Source organism: Rhea pennata, chromosome 1 (assembly GCF_028389875.1).
Source record: "Rhea pennata isolate bPtePen1 chromosome 1, bPtePen1.pri, whole genome shotgun sequence".
Taxonomy (NCBI): domain Eukaryota; kingdom Metazoa; phylum Chordata; class Aves; order Rheiformes; family Rheidae; genus Rhea; species Rhea pennata.
The window spans coordinates 53,364,874-53,386,365 of record NC_084663.1 but is presented as its reverse complement, the minus strand read 5'-3'; the positions used below and the strand labels follow the sequence as shown (position 1 = coordinate 53,386,365).

General features: G+C 43.8%; 2 protein-coding genes across 5 annotated transcripts in view; one reads left to right on the top strand and one right to left on the bottom strand.

The window, feature by feature from the left end:
- The first annotated feature begins 94 nt into the window (after window positions 1–94).
- GSG1 (germ cell associated 1) lies at window positions 95–9,996 on the top strand. Its single transcript, XM_062586719.1, has 5 exons — window positions 95–450; window positions 2,992–3,039; window positions 5,948–6,100; window positions 6,450–6,561; window positions 7,622–9,996. Exons 1-5 carry the CDS (start codon window positions 132–134, stop codon window positions 7,935–7,937), a joined length of 948 nt encoding a protein of 315 aa, XP_062442703.1. The 5' UTR covers window positions 95–131; the 3' UTR covers window positions 7,938–9,996.
- The window catches only part of FAM234B (family with sequence similarity 234 member B), a 27,392-nt gene continuing 14,638 nt past the window's right edge, over window positions 8,739–21,492 (bottom strand). For all 4 annotated transcript variants that reach the window (XM_062586690.1, XM_062586699.1, XM_062586682.1 and 1 more), the window contains 9 exons: window positions 19,932–20,062; window positions 19,106–19,253; window positions 18,602–18,743; window positions 17,794–17,937; window positions 13,751–13,832; window positions 13,379–13,534; window positions 12,659–12,776; window positions 11,333–11,559; window positions 8,739–10,927 (listed from right to left, as the gene is read on the bottom strand). In XM_062586690.1, coding sequence (XP_062442674.1) covers window positions 10,922–10,927; window positions 11,333–11,559; window positions 12,659–12,776; window positions 13,379–13,534; window positions 13,751–13,832; window positions 17,794–17,937; window positions 18,602–18,743; window positions 19,106–19,253; window positions 19,932–20,062 — 1,154 coding nt within the window. In that variant the 3' untranslated portion in view covers window positions 8,739–10,921. The remainder of the gene's footprint in view (window positions 10,928–11,332; window positions 11,560–12,658; window positions 12,777–13,378; window positions 13,535–13,750; window positions 13,833–17,793; window positions 17,938–18,601; window positions 18,744–19,105; window positions 19,254–19,931; window positions 20,063–21,492) is intronic.

Genomic DNA, 21,492 nt, shown 5'->3' with positions numbered 1-21,492 from the left:
ATGTTGTGAAGGGAAAAAATTCTCCTTCACATATCCCCTACCCACAGATGCCCACTGGAAAGCGCTGGGATTCATAACATAAGATCGGACAAATGGCTGGTATGAAAGTCCCTCCTGTTTGTTTGTTGTAGATGGAGCTGCTGAAGGGATTGCCGTGGCGCCGTGCTTTCCTGGCAGTCGTCCTGAACCTACTGGCTCTCAGCCTTTCCACCACTGCCTTACTTGGCAGCTACTGGTGTACCGGGACCCAGAAAGTGCCCAAGCCTTTGTGTGGGAAGAGTAAAGCTACCAAGTGCATCGGTGTCCCCATGCCACCTGACACAGGTGCTAGCAATTCTTCATCCCAGGACGTGGTGCACTACAGCTGGGAAACAGGGGATGACCGCTTTGCCTTCAGATACTTCCACACGGGCATGTGGCTTTCCTGTGAAGAGAGCATGGAAGGGCCAGGTAGTATCTTGCCCAACCAGCCGCAGCTTCGCTTGTTTTTACTTCACAAGAATTTGGAAACGAAAGGCAGGAAGCTGATAACACTTAGGAGAAAATCGTTCTTCATATTTCTAGGTGGCAGCCCAATATGCTGCTGTGAATGTCCTTCATTAGGAAGGATCTTTATAGAGGAGGCAAGGGAGGATGGTTGTCCCTGGTGTCCCATTCTACCTGGAATAGGGGCTGTGGAGTGCAGGTGATGATGGTGGTGGCAGTAACTTTGTGATAGCTCTGTTCATTCTAATATGACCTGGAGTGAGCCTGCTTTCCCTTTTCCCCTATCCACACACAGAGCTCAGTTTGTGTTCAGAAGGGCGCATCTGTGTATGCCCCCTGAGAAATCAAGCGAGGTGCTTTTATTCAATGCTACCAGCTCATAGTTATCATTGTGAGAACTGCAGTAGTTATTATTGTCCCTAAATCACCAAACTAAGATGCTGTGTGAATTGAACAGGAGCTGGGCTTTTCTTTTTTTTAATAAATAAATAAATGAATAAAATAAATCGAGAAAATATATTTCCTTATCGATGCAGAGAAAACCTTGAGGATCTGTTCCTGGAGGAACCAAAGTTAGTAAGGAAATTGACTGAAGGGTTAGAGCTGGATTGTTGTAATTTTTAAGGTGTTTTTGTGATATTTTGAAATGCTAACTTGTGATTTTTGATTCTGTGGGACTGTACTGTAAGCCCACAGGGCATATTGCAGTGCCAGGGCCTGGTCTGCAGGCTGTACTAGACCCTTTTGATGAGTCTGCTTTTACCCTTGATTTGCTCCTGACCAGAGAAGCTCAAGTCCTTCTGCTTGAACTTGTGGCACATCAGCTTTGATGGATGTTCTGCAGGTCTTTATGGCCTGGCAGACACATCACAGATCAGAACTGACCCAGAAAATGGCCAACAGTGAGATCTGTAACTAAAGATAGAGTGACAAAAGGTTCTTTCACCAAGCCCATTTCTCTGAGCCCGCTGTCCTCTCTGTAGCTCTCCTCAAGCACAAGCATATTACTGGCTTTAACTAACTATTTTCTCATTTTCTTATTTACTGGAATCAAGTTTGAAAATAAAGAGTTGGTGAATACAACCAGATAGTAGGGAGGCGGGAGCAGGAGGGAATGTGCTTGAAACACTCAAGTCCTAATGAGAGGGTGAGTTTGTTGTGAGTGTTTCCAGATCTGCTGCAGAAAGAGATGTGTTTATTTGAGACTGACTTGGGTTAGGGTGTGTTTCCATGGAACTCCTGGGAATGGGACTACATCATTTAACAACTTTCTCTGAAAGAGTTGTTTGGCCACTGGGCAGTCCTGGTGCCTGAAGGGAGTGCAGGGAGATTGTTACATCTGGACTTCAGTAGAGCGTGAGGTAGAACACATACTCACGTTCAATCTTACGCCTACTTCATATAAATTAAGTAGAACGTAGCCACTGCTGTGGGTCTCTGAAGCAAGTGCAGAGGAAACAAAACAAAACAAAACAAAACAAAAAAAAAACAACAACAAAAATGCTGTGATCAGCAAAAGAAGACTGAGCTGAAGAGATGGAGAAGGAAGTTAATTTAATTCAAGCTGATCTCAAGATCAGCTTCAGATGAGCCATTACTGAATAACATCATTAAAGTTCTAGGTGAAGTAGAAAGCAGCAAGTTAATGAAGATTGCAGACGGTAGTAAACTGGGTAGAATCCTAAATGCCTTGGATGACAGAAGTAATACAGGGGATTGGGAGAGATTAGAACCAGAGATAGAAATTAACAAAATGAGATTCTTAAAAGAAAACCTACAGGCTGATTCTTCTGGGAAAAAATAATCTGCCAAGTAGAGATGCCGTAAAGAGAACCTTCAAATGCAGTAATTCTCAGAAACACTTGCACATAATTTCAGATACTTAACTGAGATAATAGTTTTCATCATCATCTGGCCACCATAAAAATCCAAAACAAATATGAGCTACATTTGTCTAAATAGCATGTCAAATATGTGAGGACAGAAGACCTTTCTGTGTGATTCTTTGTCACAGAAAGGGACTTGCTTCTCTCTCATGCAGCATTTCATTTGGGACAAGGTCCTTTGCTTTCTTTGGAAAGCAGTGCAGAGAACTATTTTGACTAGGATGGGGGTGAGTGAGAATTCATGTCCTCAGCAGAAGTGGTGAGTCGTTAGTCTGTTGTGAGTCTGTAATAGGCCTGAGCAGCAGTCATCAGCCACTTGTAGTAATGTGTGAATAGCAGTGGATTTACATCTTCAGCAGAGGCTCCTAGCATTTTACTAATTGCAGAAGTTTTTCTGGAAATGCTACCTCTACTTTTCCAGGCTGGCATTGCCTTCGCTTACTTTGCCGCACTGGAGGTCCAGAAAGGTGAAAGAGAGCAGAGGTGAGAAGATCTGATGGGTATGCTCATTTGACTAGAGAAACACAATCAAGAGAGAGAGAGGGAGAGAGAGATTTTTCTTTTCCCTTCTATTCTCTGCCTTGTTTTACAAACTAATAACCATCTGTTTCTGTTTCAGAGGAGAAGTGCCGTAGCTTTATTGAGCTTTCTCCACCAGCAGAGAGAGGTAAGAGCAAGTCTCTTTATCTCAGCATAGCTCACCACTCCTGGAATGAGGGACCTGCAACATTTTGCCTGTGTAGGGGCAGCAGAGTGAGTCCCCCAGGAGTCAGAGGTGAAATCCTGGTCTCACAGATGCTAAAAGAACAAAGAATTCCTCCCAGATGTTTGCCTAAACCCCTGTCATCCATGAGGTCCCGGCTAGAAACCTCAAGTCCTCTCTCATGAAGTGAGATTTGTCCCGTCTAATAGGTCCCCAGTGTAAGCTTGTCACCTTGCTGTAATCAGTGGGAAGGGGACAGAAAACACTCAAAGACAGTTCTTCCCACACATGCTGGGTGTTGACTCAATGCTTTAGTTTGGGTGTTTAATGTATTGCCTCTGCGTACTGAATCATCTCTTATTTTGCAATAAGTGATCAGGACATCTAAAAGTTAAACGTTACACACAAAGCTTCCTTTAGACTAGAGAGCTCACCCTTGTTGTCTTTGAATAGTAATCCAGAAAACAAGGTGCTAGAAAACAGCAATCTATTTTGAACGCAGCTACTCTACCATTTCTGTGAGCTGAGGCTTGGATTGTTTGCCCACGGTTAGACGCCTCCTCTGCTTGGAGGGGATTCCACTGATGATATCCTGAAAATTATCCTGGGAATTACTTCAATATATTTATATGTATGTGAGCACATGTGATGAAGATTGCTGTTAATCTCACCTTTTGAAATCATTATAATTGGTGTCAGCTTGTTAACTGCTTCCTGAGCTGGGGCCTGGAAGCATGTCAGCTGAGAAGACATTTATATGTGAAGGGAAAGGCTGGGGGTGCAAAACCTGTATCAGTGTTTAAGTCACTAGAGCAAGGGCTTGAACACAAACCTGGGAATCACAACAGTCAGAAGGGAGATGAGTCCTTTTGAGAAGGCAATCTTCTTTCTCTGCAGATCTTTCTCAGTCATGTTTCCTCTATTTCAAAAACAATGGCTAAGTCTACTGATCTGTTTTTATAAAGCCATTTGTATTCACAGGTGAGGAGTCCAATGTGAGTAATATGTTGTGGAATCACCATGCAGATTAGCTGTGTCACTCTGGAGAGATCAGCAGAGTAGAATAACCTCTCCTGTTTATTCTTTTTGTAAACAGTATTTATACAAATTAAATGATGTTACCTAATCATTTTGAAGTCATGCAGATCTCCACATGATCAGAAATGAATGACTTCATAGCAAAGTGAGCCACTCTTGCAAGTACCACAAAGTGTTCAGTTCACAAAGGATACTAAATCATTTTCTTTCTTATCCTCTTGTTCTCCACTCCCTGCCCAGGCCTCTGTCCTTATTGCTTCCATTATCTTCCTTAAGGCTTGCTTTCCTAAGAGATTTGTGTAACCAGACTATGTGTCTTTGTAAATCTTTCTGTTTGCTCCCCCCTGCCCCATTCCTTCTACTGTCCTATGCCTATTTTCAACACAGATTTGACAGAAAGGCCACATTCTGTAAGACACTGAGTTCCTACAGATTAATCAGAAGATGACTGTGAGTTTAACAGCGACACTGTGAGCTTAGCAGCTCTATCACCTGCTTTCGCCCCTTTCATCTGCACATAGCATCATTTTTACATGAGCTAGGCCTCCACAACCAGCAGCCAGGGTGTAGCTGGCTCGCACTGGAGAAGGTAGTGTGATGGTGATTGTGAGGGGGTGATGGCTGAGCTGAGGGTATGCAGAGTAGCTTTCCATTACAAAGACAGCAAGACTAGCCCATGTGGTGAGCCTAGACTCACAGAGTAAGCAGTGGAGAGGCTTCTGCACGTGTGGTGCCTGCAGCCTATGAAACTCTTATGGCAGCCTAGCCACTAATGAAATTGTCTCCCTGATGTTGCTGCAGCAAGCAAACCAGCTCATGTAAGTGGGAAATGCATCTCATCAATTCCTGCTGAAGAGCTGAGTGACTGTATGGCAATAACGGTGTCTAGGAATCAAGTCAGTGCCATGCTAATGAGGGTTTTCTTCACACTCCTTTCCCCATTTGATTTTCTCCTCTAGGGCCATGCTGTTGCTAACTGTAGTGTTCACAGTGCTGCTTCATTTATCAGATTAATATTCTTCCTCAGTGAATTCTGTGCTCTTCCACAGTGCAAAATTAGAGTACCTTTCCTCATTTCCTACAAGTCCTACTACACAATAAGCTCAGAGCTGAGAACTGTGATATCACTTAAGTACCACTTACAATCTCAGCATGAAGGTGCCTGCATTCTGTTCAAGCAGCTAGGAGAGTAACAGATGTTATTGCCCTGGATGGATATCCACATTGAGGAATATAGTTTCAATTTAATTGAGGTTTCAATGAGAAATATATGTCTATAAGGGACCTTCTGAATTCCAGAGGCCAAGTGCCACCGATCACAGGGGACATAACGTATAGTTCCTTTCTTAACTAGTTTTAATTCTTTCCTTAACTAGTTCGTAGTTTGAAAGTTGTTTGCTTCCTCTGTTGTGGTTAGAAACCTGGTCTGGATGTCACTACACTAATGATTCTTCTAATGTCTAGCTGAGATGTGTTCATGGCTTGTGACCACTTGTTTTTTGTATTCAAACTCCATAGCTTTTTCCTCTGCCATGGTTTCCTCCTTGCTGTTTATGAACAATTCTATTCTATTTATAGATAGCTCTTTTCGTCCCTTTCAGTTTTTGTTTTGCCAGATCACCCAAGCCATCTTGTGTGACAGACTCTCTGCCCCTTTCAGCATCCTTTGAGCCCTTGCTCACAGGCTGGGGGGGATTGCTGCTGGGTGTTGGTTGGTTTCCTTCTTTCCCTTCTACAGAATGGGCTTCCTTTCAAGATTGGGTTGGGAAGGGGGAGTATTGTCCCCGAGACAAGGCAGCCTGTACTAACTTGAGGGCTCTCTGGTTGCTGGCAGGAATCCTGTGGCTGTCACTAGGATCAGAGATGCTGTACATTAGCTTGCTGCTCATCAGCTTCATCCTCCTGGTGGTGGAAATGCTACATACTGGCAATCCTATCTGTGGGTTGAAGCTCAATGCCTTCGCTGCTGTCTCCTCAGTGCTGTCAGGTAAGTGCATTGTTGCAGGCCTGGCATCCCAAAGGCATCTCTGTGTGACAGCAAGTTGGGGCCATGCAGACAGGAAGAAACACCAAAAGACTCAAATTCAGCTGCCTCTGTTGATTGGCATCGAAGGGAAAACTGGCAGTAAAAAGCACATGGCTAAAGAGAGCATGAGCAGGGAGAAACAGAGAGGCAGGGAACTGAAAGGAGACATGATGGTGTAAGAAGGACCTGGGAGTGGTAGTGTTCTGCTGGCTTTGCATAGCAGCAGGAGAGACTCCTCTTCACACAAGGCTGAAGCGTGTGACACTGGCTTCTGCCATGACTTCCTTGCTTTCTTGTCTTCTTGTGTCAGGTCTTCTTGGAATGGTGGCACACATGATGTACACTCAAGTCTTCCAAGCAACTGTCAGTCTGGGACCAGAGGACTGGAGACCACACTCATGGGACTACGGCTGGGCTTTCTAGTATGTGTGCTCTGAAATCCTCTTCATCACTCCAAGCTTTTGGGCTTCAACCACACTACCCCCTGCCAAAGCCCTCCTTTTCCCTTCTAGACCATCTTTGTTTCTGTAGACAGATGCACCATGGTTTTCCTTGTGCTAGATCTCCTGTGTTTGTCTCATTCCCTGCTCTGAGTTACTGAGTCAAGTACTTAAGTGAGTAGCTACCAAAGACTGGTAAAATAAACCATCTAATCAAGCGCTTTCTTCCTTGCTGACTAATCTATTTTGCCCCTGTGCTGGTTGGCCCTGTTCAATCTCAGCTCTTCACTCTGTGCAGAAGCCAGTAATGATGCTCTCAAACATGCCTTGCGTTTCTGCAGTTTAACTAAAATTACATGTTGGTTTGACATCTTCACTGAGCAAGGTCCAAAGGGGCTATTTCTGCAGCATCAAATCTAGACATAGACTTTAAAAGGTGCACAATGTAGCAGGGAGAACAGCTGCAAAAGGCAGACTGCTCAGGATTTCCTTCTCTAAAGGCAAAATAAGCCAACCTGCAGCTGACAAGTCATAACTGACTTGAAAAACAGTTGGATGAGGCTTGCAAGTGCCTATGGAAGATGTGGGCTAAATTTGTAGTGTTGTACTGGCGATGACTGCATTGATCCTCATGGCTTAAACATTCCTGTGTAATGTCCCAGCTGTGGACATCAAACATCAGGATGGCCATCTGGATATACTTAAGCAGACACAACTGCTGTCCAGGGAGACACTGAGCAGCCCTGCATTACAGAACTGCTTCCAAGCTGTGATGTCCTACTCTGAGCAGTTCTAGACTTTCCAGCTACTCTTTTTCTTTTACCTGTTCTCTGCTTTTCCTGTGGTAAGGATGGCTAATACTTACTCCATTGTCTAAGAAAGAGCTGGTGGTGGGGTAATGCCTGAGAGCTGTAGCAGTATGTCCATCCTCAGATCAGCAGATTCTGCCTGGCACCTCAGGGCATGTCAGAATGCATGTGGTTTGGTACTTTACTCTATCTGGCTTTTCATGGTATGTGCTTTTGTTGTGTCTCTCCTGTAGCATGGCCTGGGCCTCCTTCACCTGCTGCATGGCCTCTGCTGTCACTACCCTCAACACCTATACCAAGACAGTGCTGGAGTTCAAACGGATCCACATCAAGGGCTACAACGACAGTTTGAAGGATCAGCCCCAGCACCACCAGTGCTACATACAGCAGCAGATAACCACCTACTACCAGCAACGACACAAGCCCCTCCATTCAGTCTCTGAGGGAGTTGACTTCTACTCTGAGCTGCAGCAAAAAGTGCTACAGCAGGAGCCAGAACTGGAGCTGGACGAGGTCTTGGGACAGACAGATGGGGAGGACCACTGTTAGGTGTGCAGGGGCAGGGCAGAGAGGTTTGGGAGACACAATGGCAGCTGACCTCTGAACCAAACACCAGTAAGTTCTTGGGGAGGTCGTTCCTCCTCTGATGTTTCTGGCAAAGAGAAGGTGGGCACTGGTCCAGGGCAACAGCAGTGCCAACAGTATCAGGGTGAGTCCACTCTGCTCACAGTTTGAGGGTGCCCTCAGCTGTGAAGGATGAAACTGGGGGTAGGGACTGTGGGATTGGATATATTTTGTTGGTGCCAATTGTCTCCAAGCATGGCAGACAGAAACTGAGGGAGATGTCTCAATCCCAACAGTACTGCATTGCAGGAATAGGTATATTCAGTGCTAGCCAGCTAGCAAATCGCAATCCTGATCTTTTTGGATGGTGTCACACTGACCTTCCAACAGTCCCCTTGAATCTGCCTTGAAGTGTAGGGTGTGGGTGCTCATATCGATTTGCTGTAGTCCTATAAGAGCACCCTATTTATTCATTTCCAGACCCAACATCCTGTTCCTCCCACAGCTTAAAAGGGCTGCTGGAGTAGGGACGAGAGGTTGCTTTCACACATCTCTCTCTCTCCTCCTCTCTCCTATCTGAAATGACTCCCACATGCTCCTTTCTTGCCTCCTCCCATTTCGTAGGTACCTTCCTACTTGTCTTCTTCTACTGTGCTTCTCCACAACCTTTAAGAATCTTTGGCTGTTTTTTTGCTTTATTGTTTGCTTCTCTTCACTCCCCCCCCCCACTGTAAAGAATACCAAACTTAGAATTTCTCAACAGTGAAATGGGTTCAAATGACACACTGACAGTATACACAGCATTTATTTGCTCCACTGCATTTCACAGTTCAGATAAGTTTTCTCAACAATATACAGACAGACTCTTTATTCACAGTGGGGATGTGGGGGCAGAATTCACATTATGGGGGAGCTAAAGTCACTGCACTTGAGTATAAGTTCTCTCAGGAAGAACTTCAGGAGAATAACTACTTCAGGTAACGGCCACCTCACCTTTTCCAGCAAGGTGGTGGCTAAGACAGGAGGAAATAGGCTCTCCTGCTTAGTCCTCCTATGCTAGTGGTCCTCATGCTTTCAGTCTACATTAAGCAGTTGTATTAACTGACTGTATATTATGAACACTAACCCCTGTCTGGAGGAAAGTCACTGGCCAAGAGCTGTTGCTACAGTTGTGCTAATATATACAAAGCTATTTACACAAAAATACCATTTAACATATACAAACTGTTAACAGGCTCTGGCTTTAAGAAGGCCCAAGGACCAGCCTCGGGGCTTGCAGTTAATCCTGAAGAGCTATCCTGGAAGCACTGTGCAGAGATACAGGGAAGGGGAGGTGAGAGTGTGATGCTGAACGGAAAAGTGTACAGAGCAAATCCTTGGTAGATCTGCCCATCTCCAGGGAAGCTCAAAGCCCTGCCATTGCCCCACTACTCTCAGGGAAGTGCATGGAGGCAGGAAGCACACAGGTCAGCAGGAGGACAGAAGAGCCATTTGCTATCCTCACCTCAGCCTAGCTCTGCCTAATGTCAAAGGTCAGGCCCAGAAAGGCATATTGGGAAAGCACTTTCTAATGTTACTGCCCTGCAGTAGGGGTAGCTACTGGGGCACAACAGTGGCAGGTTTATGTATGGCCATGTCTATTACAACAAACTTCATTTGGATGCTCTGCAAGTACAACACAGAAGATCAACAGCACACTAAGAGGCACTGTTCAAAGCACTAAACCTATCAAGAGCAAATGTGCGCTGGACATAGTCAGTTCTTGCTGGAACTGCACAGTGGGCCAGCAAGCAGCTGGTAGGGGAACAATAAACTTAAGCCCCCTGTAATGTATGTTCCTATTCCAGGGCTGGTCTGTGCAGTGTTGGTCCACACTGTTACAGCAGGGAATCCCACAGGCTGGTGTAACTATGTGATCAAAATGCACAGGAAAGTTTTCCAGTTCTGCCTCTTTGTTTGAGTCTGCATACCTTGAAGCAGTGGTGTGAGAATAAACAGCCTTTCTGTGCTTGTATCTGGTGTGATCTTTCAGTGCCACATCCACTGGCTGGGATCTGCTGGGAATCTAGCACAAAAGGTCTACGGTACATTGCAAAGGGGGGACTCAGCCCACTGGGCTGCAGTGGTAAAGGGGCAGTGTGATGTTACAGTGCTTAGAGATGGAAGAAAAAGAGGTAGAAATGAGATGTGAATCTTTTGCTTCTACATCACTCACATGAACCATCTTGAACTTGGGACTGGAAAGAGAAATACACAAGTGCAAGGGCTGGAAAATGGTGTGGGGACCTTCTTTCTCTAGATCAGATAATTCAGAGCCAGAGAGATAATTACTTTGTGAATTTGGGAACAGAATGGAAAAGAAAGATAGAAGCTCAGAAAAGGTTGGGGACAAGATTAGCCCTATAGGAGCCAGGCAGAGGCTTCTCTAGAATAATATAAAGATCAAAGCAGGTGGTGTCCTTTTTGCCACACCATTTGCCTTGAGCCATCAGGGCCCACCTCAGGCCTAGAGCTTGTTTGACTGCCAGGGAATACTGCTTGGACATAAAAAGGGTTTCCTAAAACGTGTTCATAAATTAAACATACAAAAAATATACATATATTGTATAAATTATTATATACATACATACATACACATACACACACACACCATATGTGTGTGTATATATATATGTGTGTATATATGTAAATTCTGAATTCACATTTCCATGTTATCTGGAAGGAAGCATGCAAGAAGGGCATATACAGGGGGAGACACTGAATAATGTTTCTCTGGTAAAGGACAGGTCTATCTAGAACAAACCTGCCTCCATCAGCATTCCACAGAGAGCCGAAAAAAGCAGAAGTGCTTTTAGTCCCCATTCCTTCTACACAGCAGTTTTCATGGAGACCCATGGAACCCATGGAGCAGCTTCCTCTATTTCACCTTGCAGGCCATCTGTCCGGATGAAACCTGAGGAACCACCAGGCTAGAGCTGGAGAAGGAAAGGGAAATAGAAAAACAAAGCCAAAATCCAGTATCATCCTATCTGGTAGAGAAGAGTGGTACTTCACAAGTCAGCAAACAAACTTGTTTGTCACCACATGGGGGACCCCTTTTTGCTCATGATCAAAACAAGGAATCCATGTCCCTCCTCTCTGTTCCCTCTATGAGTCTCTCAATCCCCTGTGATCATCATCTCTGGTTCTTTCTAAGGTCCCCTCTTTGTCCAACTGCCAAATTACAGTCAGACCTCCATCTCGCTTATCGCAAAGCGGTGGACATCTTGCAAACAGTCTGTTTATCCTGTCTCATAAAGAGCACCTAACTGTGTCTAGGGAGAAGAGATTTGATCTCTTTAAACACATGGATTTCGTCAAGGATTCCTGCACAAGCTCACCTTGTGAGGAAAGTCAACAAATTTCAGACGGGCAAGAAATCTTCTCACTTCTCCACGACTGATTTTGGGGGTGGTGTTGTCCTTTAACCACACCATTCGGCCTTGAGTCATCATGGCCCACTTCAGGCCTAGCTTGCTGACTGAGAAAAATCCTGGCTGTTTTTCAGAGGTTGCAGTTGTTGTCACTGTTACATAAAATGCATCCTTCTGGAGATCATTAATTCCAACTGGTCAATCAGAAAAGGGAGAGAAAATATTGGTGAAGAGTAAATGATTTCTTTCTTCCGAAAGAAATCTCAGTGTATACTCAGTCAAAACACCCAATGGACTGAGGGTGGATAATTCTGATTCTCCAGTTGCACGTACATTCATTCATCAGGGAAAATGGTTTTAAGGTAATTTTTTTTCCAATAGAAATAAACTGAAATGTAGATCAGAAATAGAAGTTTGTGGTTTCAGGAGACATTTTTGAGTCTCACATAGGAGATACATACAGAGAGGAGAAACCTAGCAAAGCATGGGGAAGTCAGTTCACCCTAGCCACAGCCCAATGATCTGTACAGACCTCAGAAATCAGTTTCTAATAAACCCCTCTAATAATGATCTTCTATTTGCTCTTGACTGAACTGTGTTTTTGATAAAATTTTGATTAGATGTGTCACTATCTACCAGCACATCACTTCCTCCTGGCTTACTGGACTAAGTGTTAGATGAACTGATCTTTAACTGATCTTTTATCTCACATCCTGTCATGCTAAATGGGCCAGCTGTTCACTGAACTGCTTTAGAAAGAGTGAAGGAATCCAACCAGGACTACACAATTTCATACAGGAGTTAAAGCCAGATCTAGTTTTTCCTAAAAATACACGTTTTAAAATATTTCGGACTCCCCTTTCAAAAACGGAGAGGAAGAAGCATCACAACTGCTGTCCTAGAAAGCAGGAAAGGATGGCCAGCAAGGGCAGACATGTATGTAAAGTGAATGAGAAAAGTTTAATAGTGATTCTTCATGTGCTGCATTAAATCATAGCTTCACGGAAAGCAAGGGAATTCTTCTGGTATAAAACATGATCTCCTGATCAAGCTCAGATCTTTCTGTGTTTAAAATGTGCAGGAAACTTGGCAAGTCTTCTATTTGCAGAACTACAACCTTGGGTTGGACAATTCAGGAAGAAGAAGAATCTGATTTCCTATTGCTGGCCTACACCTGGTGGACCTCAGGGTGCTACCTTTGAAGGCACAGCTACCCTACAGTCTCTAATGGCTACCTTTCCCTCCCTCTATATTTCTTTGAGCGTATTTAGCATCTCCTCCATTTATACTCACCCGCTGATGCAATGACTTTGTCTGTTGCATTGGTGAGGTCCAATAGGACTGTAGGAAAAACAGGGTGGAGGAAATAGAGGTGGTGCAACCCTGGGCGCTCGGTTCTGGGACCAGGTTGCTGTTGGAATGAAGGGGAGACAGAAATGTTAGAGTTGGCTAGTAAACAGGATTCCAGCTCTGCCAAAGAAATAAAGTACCTTTCTGACTATGTCTGACTATGACTATTTAACCTTAACATGGTTCAGACAATCAAAAGATCTTTACAGACCTGAAATCCTGCAAACTTTTCTTTCTAAAACAAAATTTGTTTCCTAGGGCCAGCCTGGAGACAGAGGCTGAGATATGTCTCTGTGAAAGCCAGCTTAATGGGCCAAGCTATAGTCTAGAAGTTTAGGTTTCCACAGAAGACGACACACTCTGGGGCTGAGAACAAATTTACAATAGGAAAATCTCAGCAATCCATAAAAAGCCCTGAAATTTCTGCAGAGAGTTTTGGTTTTGTGGCAGCAAATTTTCTGTCAATACAGCTTTCTAGGGGAGAATTCACATACAAACACACGTGCAGATTTAGATAAGTCAAGAGTGTCAAAGCAAGAGGGTAAGATGTCCCTGACAATCCTCTTATATGGCAGGTTTCAAGTTGTTATGTTAAGAATAAAAGACAGAGATAGCACATGCCTCATAGAAAAACCTCAAAGTGAAGAAAGCACATTTGCTCACCAAACTTTGTAACACAGATTGTGCTTCATCAGCCCAGAAGAGAAAAACAGATTTCTTGTCCAAAGTCATCACTGATAGCGCATCAAGATCTTGCTTCTGCCATGGGAATTCTTGATTCCAAACAGGTAGGCCTGATTTGCCGTCTATCACCACCACCTCAAAGTTGAGACACAGAATTAACTGGAATTTAGGCATGAGTGAACAGAGAGTCCCCTTGCACTGGTACTGTCTGTGCCAGTCTCTCTCATGCCTGTGGCCACATGGTGACCAGTATCAGCCACAGAAATGGGAATACAGGAATGATTGCCCCATTTAACCCAACCTCCCTCACTCCTATGCCATGACAGCCCTTCTTGTCTCCTCTTGTTTTACCTTTTTCTTTCCACCTCCAGTCTGTGCTTGTAGCATGAAGTCCAGGGTTTGGTCGGTACCGAAGTAACCCAGGACAGGCTGGCTGCAAATTTGGACAAAGAAACATTCAGCCCCATGGCAGAAAAGCAAGGATTTCAGATTGAGACAGTAAACTTGCTTTTATCCTCCATTCTGCCTCTCACAAAGTCAGGATTTGCCATACTAAATAAGATCTTTCATTCATCAAGAACTGTTCTTACTGGCAGGAGCCATTTGTTGGTGGACTGGATAAATGAAAAATGTTCAAGCAGCCCATGGTGCTTGTTAACCATTCTTCAGAGTTCTCTGTGGAGGGGGCATCCCTTGCTCCATTGATTATACATCTGTTTATTGTCTTGTGACATGGCTCTTACTCTTTCCATAGCAAGAGAATCTGTACAGTTTTGCTATGGTCATTAAAAAAAAAACAAACAAACAAAAAAAAAAAAAACAACTCACACTTTTAAAATTCATCAGTAGATTTTACCTCCTGCTGGAAGTGTATTTCCCAGGCTGTCTTAACTGTGTGAGATGGCTCTTAATATATCCAGTACTAATGTCAGCCTATGATTCTTTGTTTTCTTACTGTTGGTGGCTGTACAAGCCTTTTCATAACCTTAAGCAGTTTTATTCGAGTCTTTTCTCATTCTTTCCTTTTTGGGCGACACAATACTATCAACTCATTATAACTGGTCATTGTAACTGTCTTCTAACCATTTTGCTTACCTTTGGCTTTCTGAATCTAACCTCTGTCTTCCTCAAGTCCACCACTGCTAGACATAAGGTTCTAAATAAGTGCAGATGATTCTTCAAAGTTCACAGAATCAAAATCATTTTGTTTATGACAGACTGGTGTATTTCACCTATTTAACCAAGTATCAGTAGGTTGTTTGACTAGATCTATCAGCCAGAAAGGAATGAATCTTGCTATGTAAATACAAAGATGAGATGAATTCATCACTTCTCCTGACAATCAATTTTAATGATTAATCTCAGCCACAGAAACATGGCTGCCTTTCTATTTTCTTGAACATGAAAGGATTTCACTTAAAGGCATTTGTTCTTACTATGGCAAGACTAAAATGCCTGTTAGCATCCATTACTTTATATGCTTATGAACTCACCTCTTGGGCTTCTCTTTGATCATCTAAATCCAATGACTTAAATCTCTCACGCTAAAACATTTTTTCCAGCCCTTTCTTCCAACTTTTCCAGCTTCCACCTTAAAATATACACACCAGTTCCAGAACAGCAATGCTATAGTACAGTATTGGCTTGACTATTTATATTTAATGCACCAAACAATGTCATTTGCTTTACAGACCCCTTTGGCAACCAGTATTAATGCTTTCAAGGCAATATCATGATATGTTCCCATAGTCTGAAAGTGTTCCACTAGTAAAAGAAAGTGAATAGCTCTATAGTATGGACACTAACTTAAACACCTCTCTTAAAGTATCACTTCTCATGTCCCCTAGGGATTACAATCAGTGGCAGATCCCACAAGCTGAATGCAGAAAAGCATATATATTTTAGATGTTACCAATCAGCTGACAGATCCCCTGCACGCATTCTCAAATGAACAAGAAAGCCAGTAATACCTCCTGCTCGACTGTAATCCCCACAGTAACAACCTGTTATTAATCCTCTCTTATCTGAAACATTCATTAACAACACAATTTTCAACTGCTTACCCAATTTCATGGTCTCTGAACTTTGCCCTTGTTTTGTGACTACTGACTCTCCTTTATGGTCTTTCAGGGATCTTGTCAAAAGCTATCTGGAAATGCAGCACACTTGCAACAGTCAGGTTGTTTTTATTGGAGACTGTTCCCAGGGCTCTGCCTGGCCGAAGCAATGTAGTTGGGACAGGTTTACCCAGGGAAGGAGGAAGCTCTCAGCTGGCTCTGTAAGCTCTGTCTGACGATGACCTTGGTTTGGGCCTCTTGAATAGGAAGAAGCTGTGCCAGTGCCTGAACTCCCTTGGAAGTGCCGGGGTCTTGGTCTGATTCCACTCCCTGGTATGACTGGAAACCAAAGATACGCTCTGGTGTAAACAGGCTGAGCACTAAATTGTACTGATTGCATGACAAGGACAGCCCTGCTTGGAAATCTGGGGGAACCAGCTGCCCTTCCAGAAACTATAGCTTAGCCCTTTCCCCCTGAATCTGTACAGACATGATTACATGATTGGCCTAAGTAGGGCCAGCCTCAGTGAGAAAAGGGCTCAAGGTTGCCAACTCCACCTGCAATGCCAGCTCAGACAGCAGTCTGCAGTCCAGCTTAATTCCTTTCACACATTAAGTGCCACACTGGTGACTTGGAAATGCCTCTGGCATTTTTGTCCCTCTGGAGAAATTGCAGAGGTGAATTCTGTAAGACACCCTCAAGTCTTCATGTTGTTCTCTGACTCTCTGGTGAAAACCCTCAGCTGAATTTGTCCCCCAGCCTGTGTTGCTTAAGGAGAACTTCAAAAATCCTAAAATAAAGGCTCAGCCCTCTCTTCTTCTCTACGCTGATCTCAGCCTACCAGATTTTGCCCCTCCTAAGTCAGAAAAAACATACCGTAGAGGACTTCAAAACAGCGGCCTTGAACAGGATTTTTTAAATTCCTTTTCAACCCCTGTCTGGCACTCCCTGTACACATGTTGTACTCTCTCCTTTTGGAGGTCATGGAATCAGAGAAAAGGGCCAGCATGCAGGAACGTGGAATACAGGTTGCCCAAAAAAGTTATAGAGTCTCCATCCTTGGAGACATTCAAAATCTGACTAGACATAGTCCTGGGCAAATTGCGCTAGCTGATCCTGCCTTGAATGAGGATGTACGTGCCAGCCTCCAGAGGTACCTTCCAGCCTCAACTGTTCTGTGATTCTGTGATTCCATGAATGGAATAGGAAAAGCAGTTTTCAACCCTTCTTGCTTTGAACTCCTAGAAAATTTACAATTAATTAGTGGGCTCCTTTAAAAATTTTATGCACTGATTTTACAGTATGTCTGTACTGGCTTTGCTCAGTAAGCACACATTTACCCTTTAAACTAGATCCCTGACACTCCAGAAGTCTGCAGACTCTGTGCCAAAAACACTTAGTCCATCTCCTTGACCCATAGCCAAAAGTCATTCCTAAGGCCATTATTTATGTCCCCCTACTCCCTACCTCTGAAGAGTGGGACACACTCTTTGGGGACATTTATTAGTCCTCAACTGGGGACTCTAATAAAGTGGGCATCTATTTGAGTATCAGATCTCATTTGACAATGATTTGTTTTGCTTAATGAAAATCCCATATCTTCCTCCTCTAGATGCTTTTGCCAGTTAGGTAACTCTCAGCTGAGGGCTGTTTTCTTTCCCACAGATACCAAAGCAAGCACTGTGTTTTCCACATAATTTCCCTCTACTGTGCCCAAATGCCTTTTACAAATACCAAATCCTGGGCAAGCTGTATCAATCCATGAGACCTAGCAAATTACTTAACTTCTATGTGCAAAATCAGAGGCCAAGGACAAGGCCTAGCAATACTACTTAAAGGTTTGCATCTAGCATATAGATTGCACACTGCCATCAGAGTGCTGACTTTCAACTTTCTAGAAACATTAAGATTTGTGCACCATACTCAGACACCTTCTCTAAACACTTAACACTGCTAATGCAGCTGCTTCTCCCCACTGAGCTGGTAATTGGCAGCCATGGACAGTAGGTGGGCTGAATCATTCACCAATAGTCTCCTGAACTTAGAGCTACAGTAGCCATGACATTAATGTTGGGTGTCTGAACAGAACCCCTTATTTGTGATCACTCACAAGCCAGAAACTCAGAAGGTTTCCAGCTACCTGTCCCTTGCTCCCTCTCTCCCTTGCCCTTATGGCTAGCACAGCAATGCACCTGCACACCTCCAGTTCTTAGATTTCTCTGCAGTCCTGGAGAATTCTTTGCAATTGCTTTCTAAGGAGCACATTCTTAACAGTGAAAGATAGAAAATGGAGACACAGAAAGAAATTGGAAAGAAGAAAGTCCCTGGTGTGTAACCTGCTAATGTTCTGCATTTCCAGAATCCAGTCGGGCTCCAGGTCCTGTCCCCGCAGTAGGATCAGGCTGTCTTTGGTGGTGATAAGCAGGTTGCTGCAGTTTGTGTCAGATGCCTTCATCGTCTGCAAGAAGTCAACACCTCCGCTGGTAGAAGTGGAAAGGAGAGAGGAAACTTGTATTCCTAGGCTTGTATTTGCACATCTCAGCACTAACTGCCTTTCCACAAGGCAATTCATCCTGCCTAAGATCTGAATCATTCTCAAACACAACTGTCTTTCCTTAGTGATAGAGCTGAGCTTCCTAATGTGTGTCCCTCAGTTAAGAGGGCTAAATCTAGGTCTGGGTTCTTCTGAACATCTGAGTTACTGTAAAAAGCATGGTGTTTAGGGGTTCACATTTGCTCCCTTTGCTCTTATCCAGGCTGACATTGACAGCAACTTGGCAGTAAAGGAGAAGTGGCTGGGAAATCCAGTCCTACAATGCTGTACATAGGCTAAACTTCCCAAAGGGGCTCCATTAGGTAGGAATACTTTTTATTTTTTTCCTCCAGGTATGTATATGGGGTAGAAAAAAGGAACAAGGAGCTGGAGAAGCAAAAGACTCCCTTTTATGATCCAATGCACTTCTCTCAGTAGGACAATTACCAGGACAGGAAGGGAATAACAGGCTCTCTGGAGTACTGATATCAACTAGGGAACAAGAAGAGGGGCAGTATTAAAGTAAGAGAGATTATCTCTAGGAGTACTAGGAGGTGCCCTCTCTCTCCTTCCTCTCCTAGCAGAAGCAGCATGACGAGTTCATCTCCTACCTGTAAATGTCAATGAGCTCTGACAGGTTGACAGATCTGCGCTTTTCCCACTCTGGCTCCTCCTGCTGCAGCATTGCAGGGAAACTGTCCCGATTTCTGGCTTGGGTAAAGATATCCCTCAGGGCAACTGCTTGAACATTACCTGTCAGGAAGAGTAAAGGTGAAGAGTCTTGCCTGCAAAGATGAATGCCTTAATAGCAGATAGCTTTCAGGATCACTGGGGTATGGCCAGAGGCAAAGAAAAACCCAGAGCTGGAACTTCCCTAGCATGATGTGCCATAGGCAGAGCTGGCTTTAGGAAACTCCAAGATATTCCAGGCTAGCCCATATTGGTGCTCCTGAATTCTCCTGTATCATGGTGGTGAGACTCTCCCAGACTATCTACTCCTAGCTTTTACAGTGGAAGCCATGGTAGAGACATCCCAGGGATGTTCTGGACTATTTTAGGTAGAATTAATGTTTTCTGAGTAAGGAGAAGCACTGGGGAGCTATGGTGAATCTTACCAAAACCAAACAGGATGTAGATGGCTCCTCGGCTGGTGATATGGACTTGGGGACCAATCACTTTCCCTTCTCCATTGGTGCTGTACTTCACAGGCCCACCCAAAGCAGTCCCAGTCTTTCCCGACACCAAGATAAAAAACACATCAGGCTGCAAAGACAGAGAGAGGAAGAGATTTCTGGCAGTGCTTTCATGCATCTGAGCTCTCAGAAGATTCCTTGGCCCCACAGCATGAAGCACCACTGCTCTCTCCCTCCACAGCAAGGTCTAGCAAGTGGTGTCTTCCTCTTTGCTCAGACTAGCTTCTTGGGAGTCTTTAATTCATTCTTTTCTCTTGGTTGCAAAAGCATCAAAGACAGAAGGGACTTCAAAAACAAAACTCTTCTAACAATATGAGTGCCAGAATTGTGGGGAGGGATAAGCATGGAGGAAATCTACATCAGTATTAATCACACAAGTGCTTCTTTCCAACAGATAGTCTAAGTGCTCCTTTCTCCAAGGGTCTCAACACGGCTTCCTACACTGCTGCTAAACATTCACTTCAAACCAAGTATCTACTGAAAGAAAACAAATAATTTTCAGATCTCAGTCAGGCATAAATAATGACCCTTCTCTCCATTTCTAGATGAAAAGAAATGTGGATAGTACCACTATTGTTTGATCCCACTGTGCTGAAAGAAGGAGGGTGCTTTTCAGGGAAATCTAAGGGAAGAAAAATTACCTGTCTAGGGCTCCTACATCCCCTATTACAGCCTTTTGCATAAGACTCCCTGTTCTTCCTCTAGATAGTCACAGTCCTTTCAGACCCTGCCCAGGGATATGCTGTACCTGTGTCTCTTTGAGGGCCAGAACAACAATATCCCCAACCCCATCTCCATCTACATCTGGAAGAGTGGCAGCTGGTGCAGCCAGGATCCCATTTGAAAGGTGGACGGAGTTCAGTGTCCAGATGGTTTTGCCTGTAGGAGGAATATGATGAAAGAGACATGCAGCATTTGGGGAACCAGTGAGCATCCTCAGAGCATTCTACAAAACCTCCTTGAAGGAGGGAAAAAGAGAGCTTGTCCCTCAATTCCCTGAAACCAGAAAAGATACCATAGCAAGCTGCACTGTCTCATGGTAGGAAACAAAGTTTTCCCCCAGCATTTCTTCAGATTGGCTTTGAGTCTTGCCTTAGTGCCTCTGTGGTTCCCTTCTGGTATCCCTCTAGACAGACTTAAGCCTACTTAAGTCTACACCACTTTCTGAAGTAGCAGAAAATATTTGAGGTTTACTCTTGGGAGGAAAACATATTTAAGTGTGCAGGACAGCAATTGTTTTCCTTAGCCAGCAGATAAGCCTATTGGTGGGTATCAGGGAAAGGAATAGATGGGCAGCTCTGATATTCAAAGTGCAAATCTGTGTCTCAGTTAAATTCCCAGCAGCAAATAGCCACTCCAGCATGGCATGCTGACTCCACTCAGGGTGAAAACATGTTAGCAGACATGATGTCAAATGGTTCAGCAGTCCAGCAGGGACCCAGATGTACACTCAATAAAACCTGATTTACAAATTGTTAAATTAACTTAAACACTCAAAGAAGGCAAAGTGAAATTTGATGCTTTTAGTTCTTCAAATTCCTTTGCCCAGACTTCTGCTTTTTCAGTCAGGGTTTAAAAATGCCTTTCCTTTTCTTCTGCTGTGGGGATAAAGCTCACTCCTCTATAATAAAGGAAACTAAAAGCCAGACTTGCAAACATTCATGCACATTACTAGCACTACTACTACTGTTAAAGGAGATAGCCTATTGTTCTGACCATACAAACACTGAGATGTGTGAGTGATCTGATACCTAAAAACATTTGAAAATTAAGTGGTGCTGCTCAGTTGACTAGGTCTGTTACTTCAGTCCAGTATGTCTTACATTTTCCGTTCTCTGTTCTGATTCCAGAAAACATCCTCCTGTACTCACCCATGACTACTTCTGCTGGTTAATTAACATGGTAGGACGAACAACAGAGAATGGATATGCACAGGATCAGTATGATTAAAAATGCAATATTGATTCACATCTAACTAATTCTTCTATGAGGCTAATTTCTCCAAAAGGTTTAGCTGGCTGCAGCACATGTCCTTAATAATTTCTTCAAGAATGGCATTGTTTTTAGTGTTGTTAGTTAGGTGGTGAGGATGTAGTTACTGCTCAGTGTTGATGAAAACAGCCCATATAGATCCTTTAGGCCATGAAGATGCTACAGGATAATATTAACAATTTGAAACAGTCTTAGACTGTAGGAGGAAGATGAGCAGCAATGGCTTGGATTTTCTCTCATCCTGCATAACTAGAAACGTATCAATGTTTAGACCCTTTCCTGTGTGTCACTACATAATAGACACCGTGAAGTGTTAG

Excerpts from the sequence above, each read along its gene's own strand:
- GSG1 (XM_062586719.1), top strand. The coding sequence starts at position 132 with ATGGAGCTGCTGAAGGGATTGCCGTGGCGCCGTGCTTTCCTGGCAGTC. Across the intron at positions 451-2,991 it reads AGAGAGCATGGAAGGGCCAG|AGGAGAAGTGCCGTAGCTTT; the intron begins GTAGTATCTTGC and ends TTTCTGTTTCAG. Across the intron at positions 6,562-7,621 it reads GACTACGGCTGGGCTTTCTA|CATGGCCTGGGCCTCCTTCA; the intron begins GTATGTGTGCTC and ends TCTCTCCTGTAG.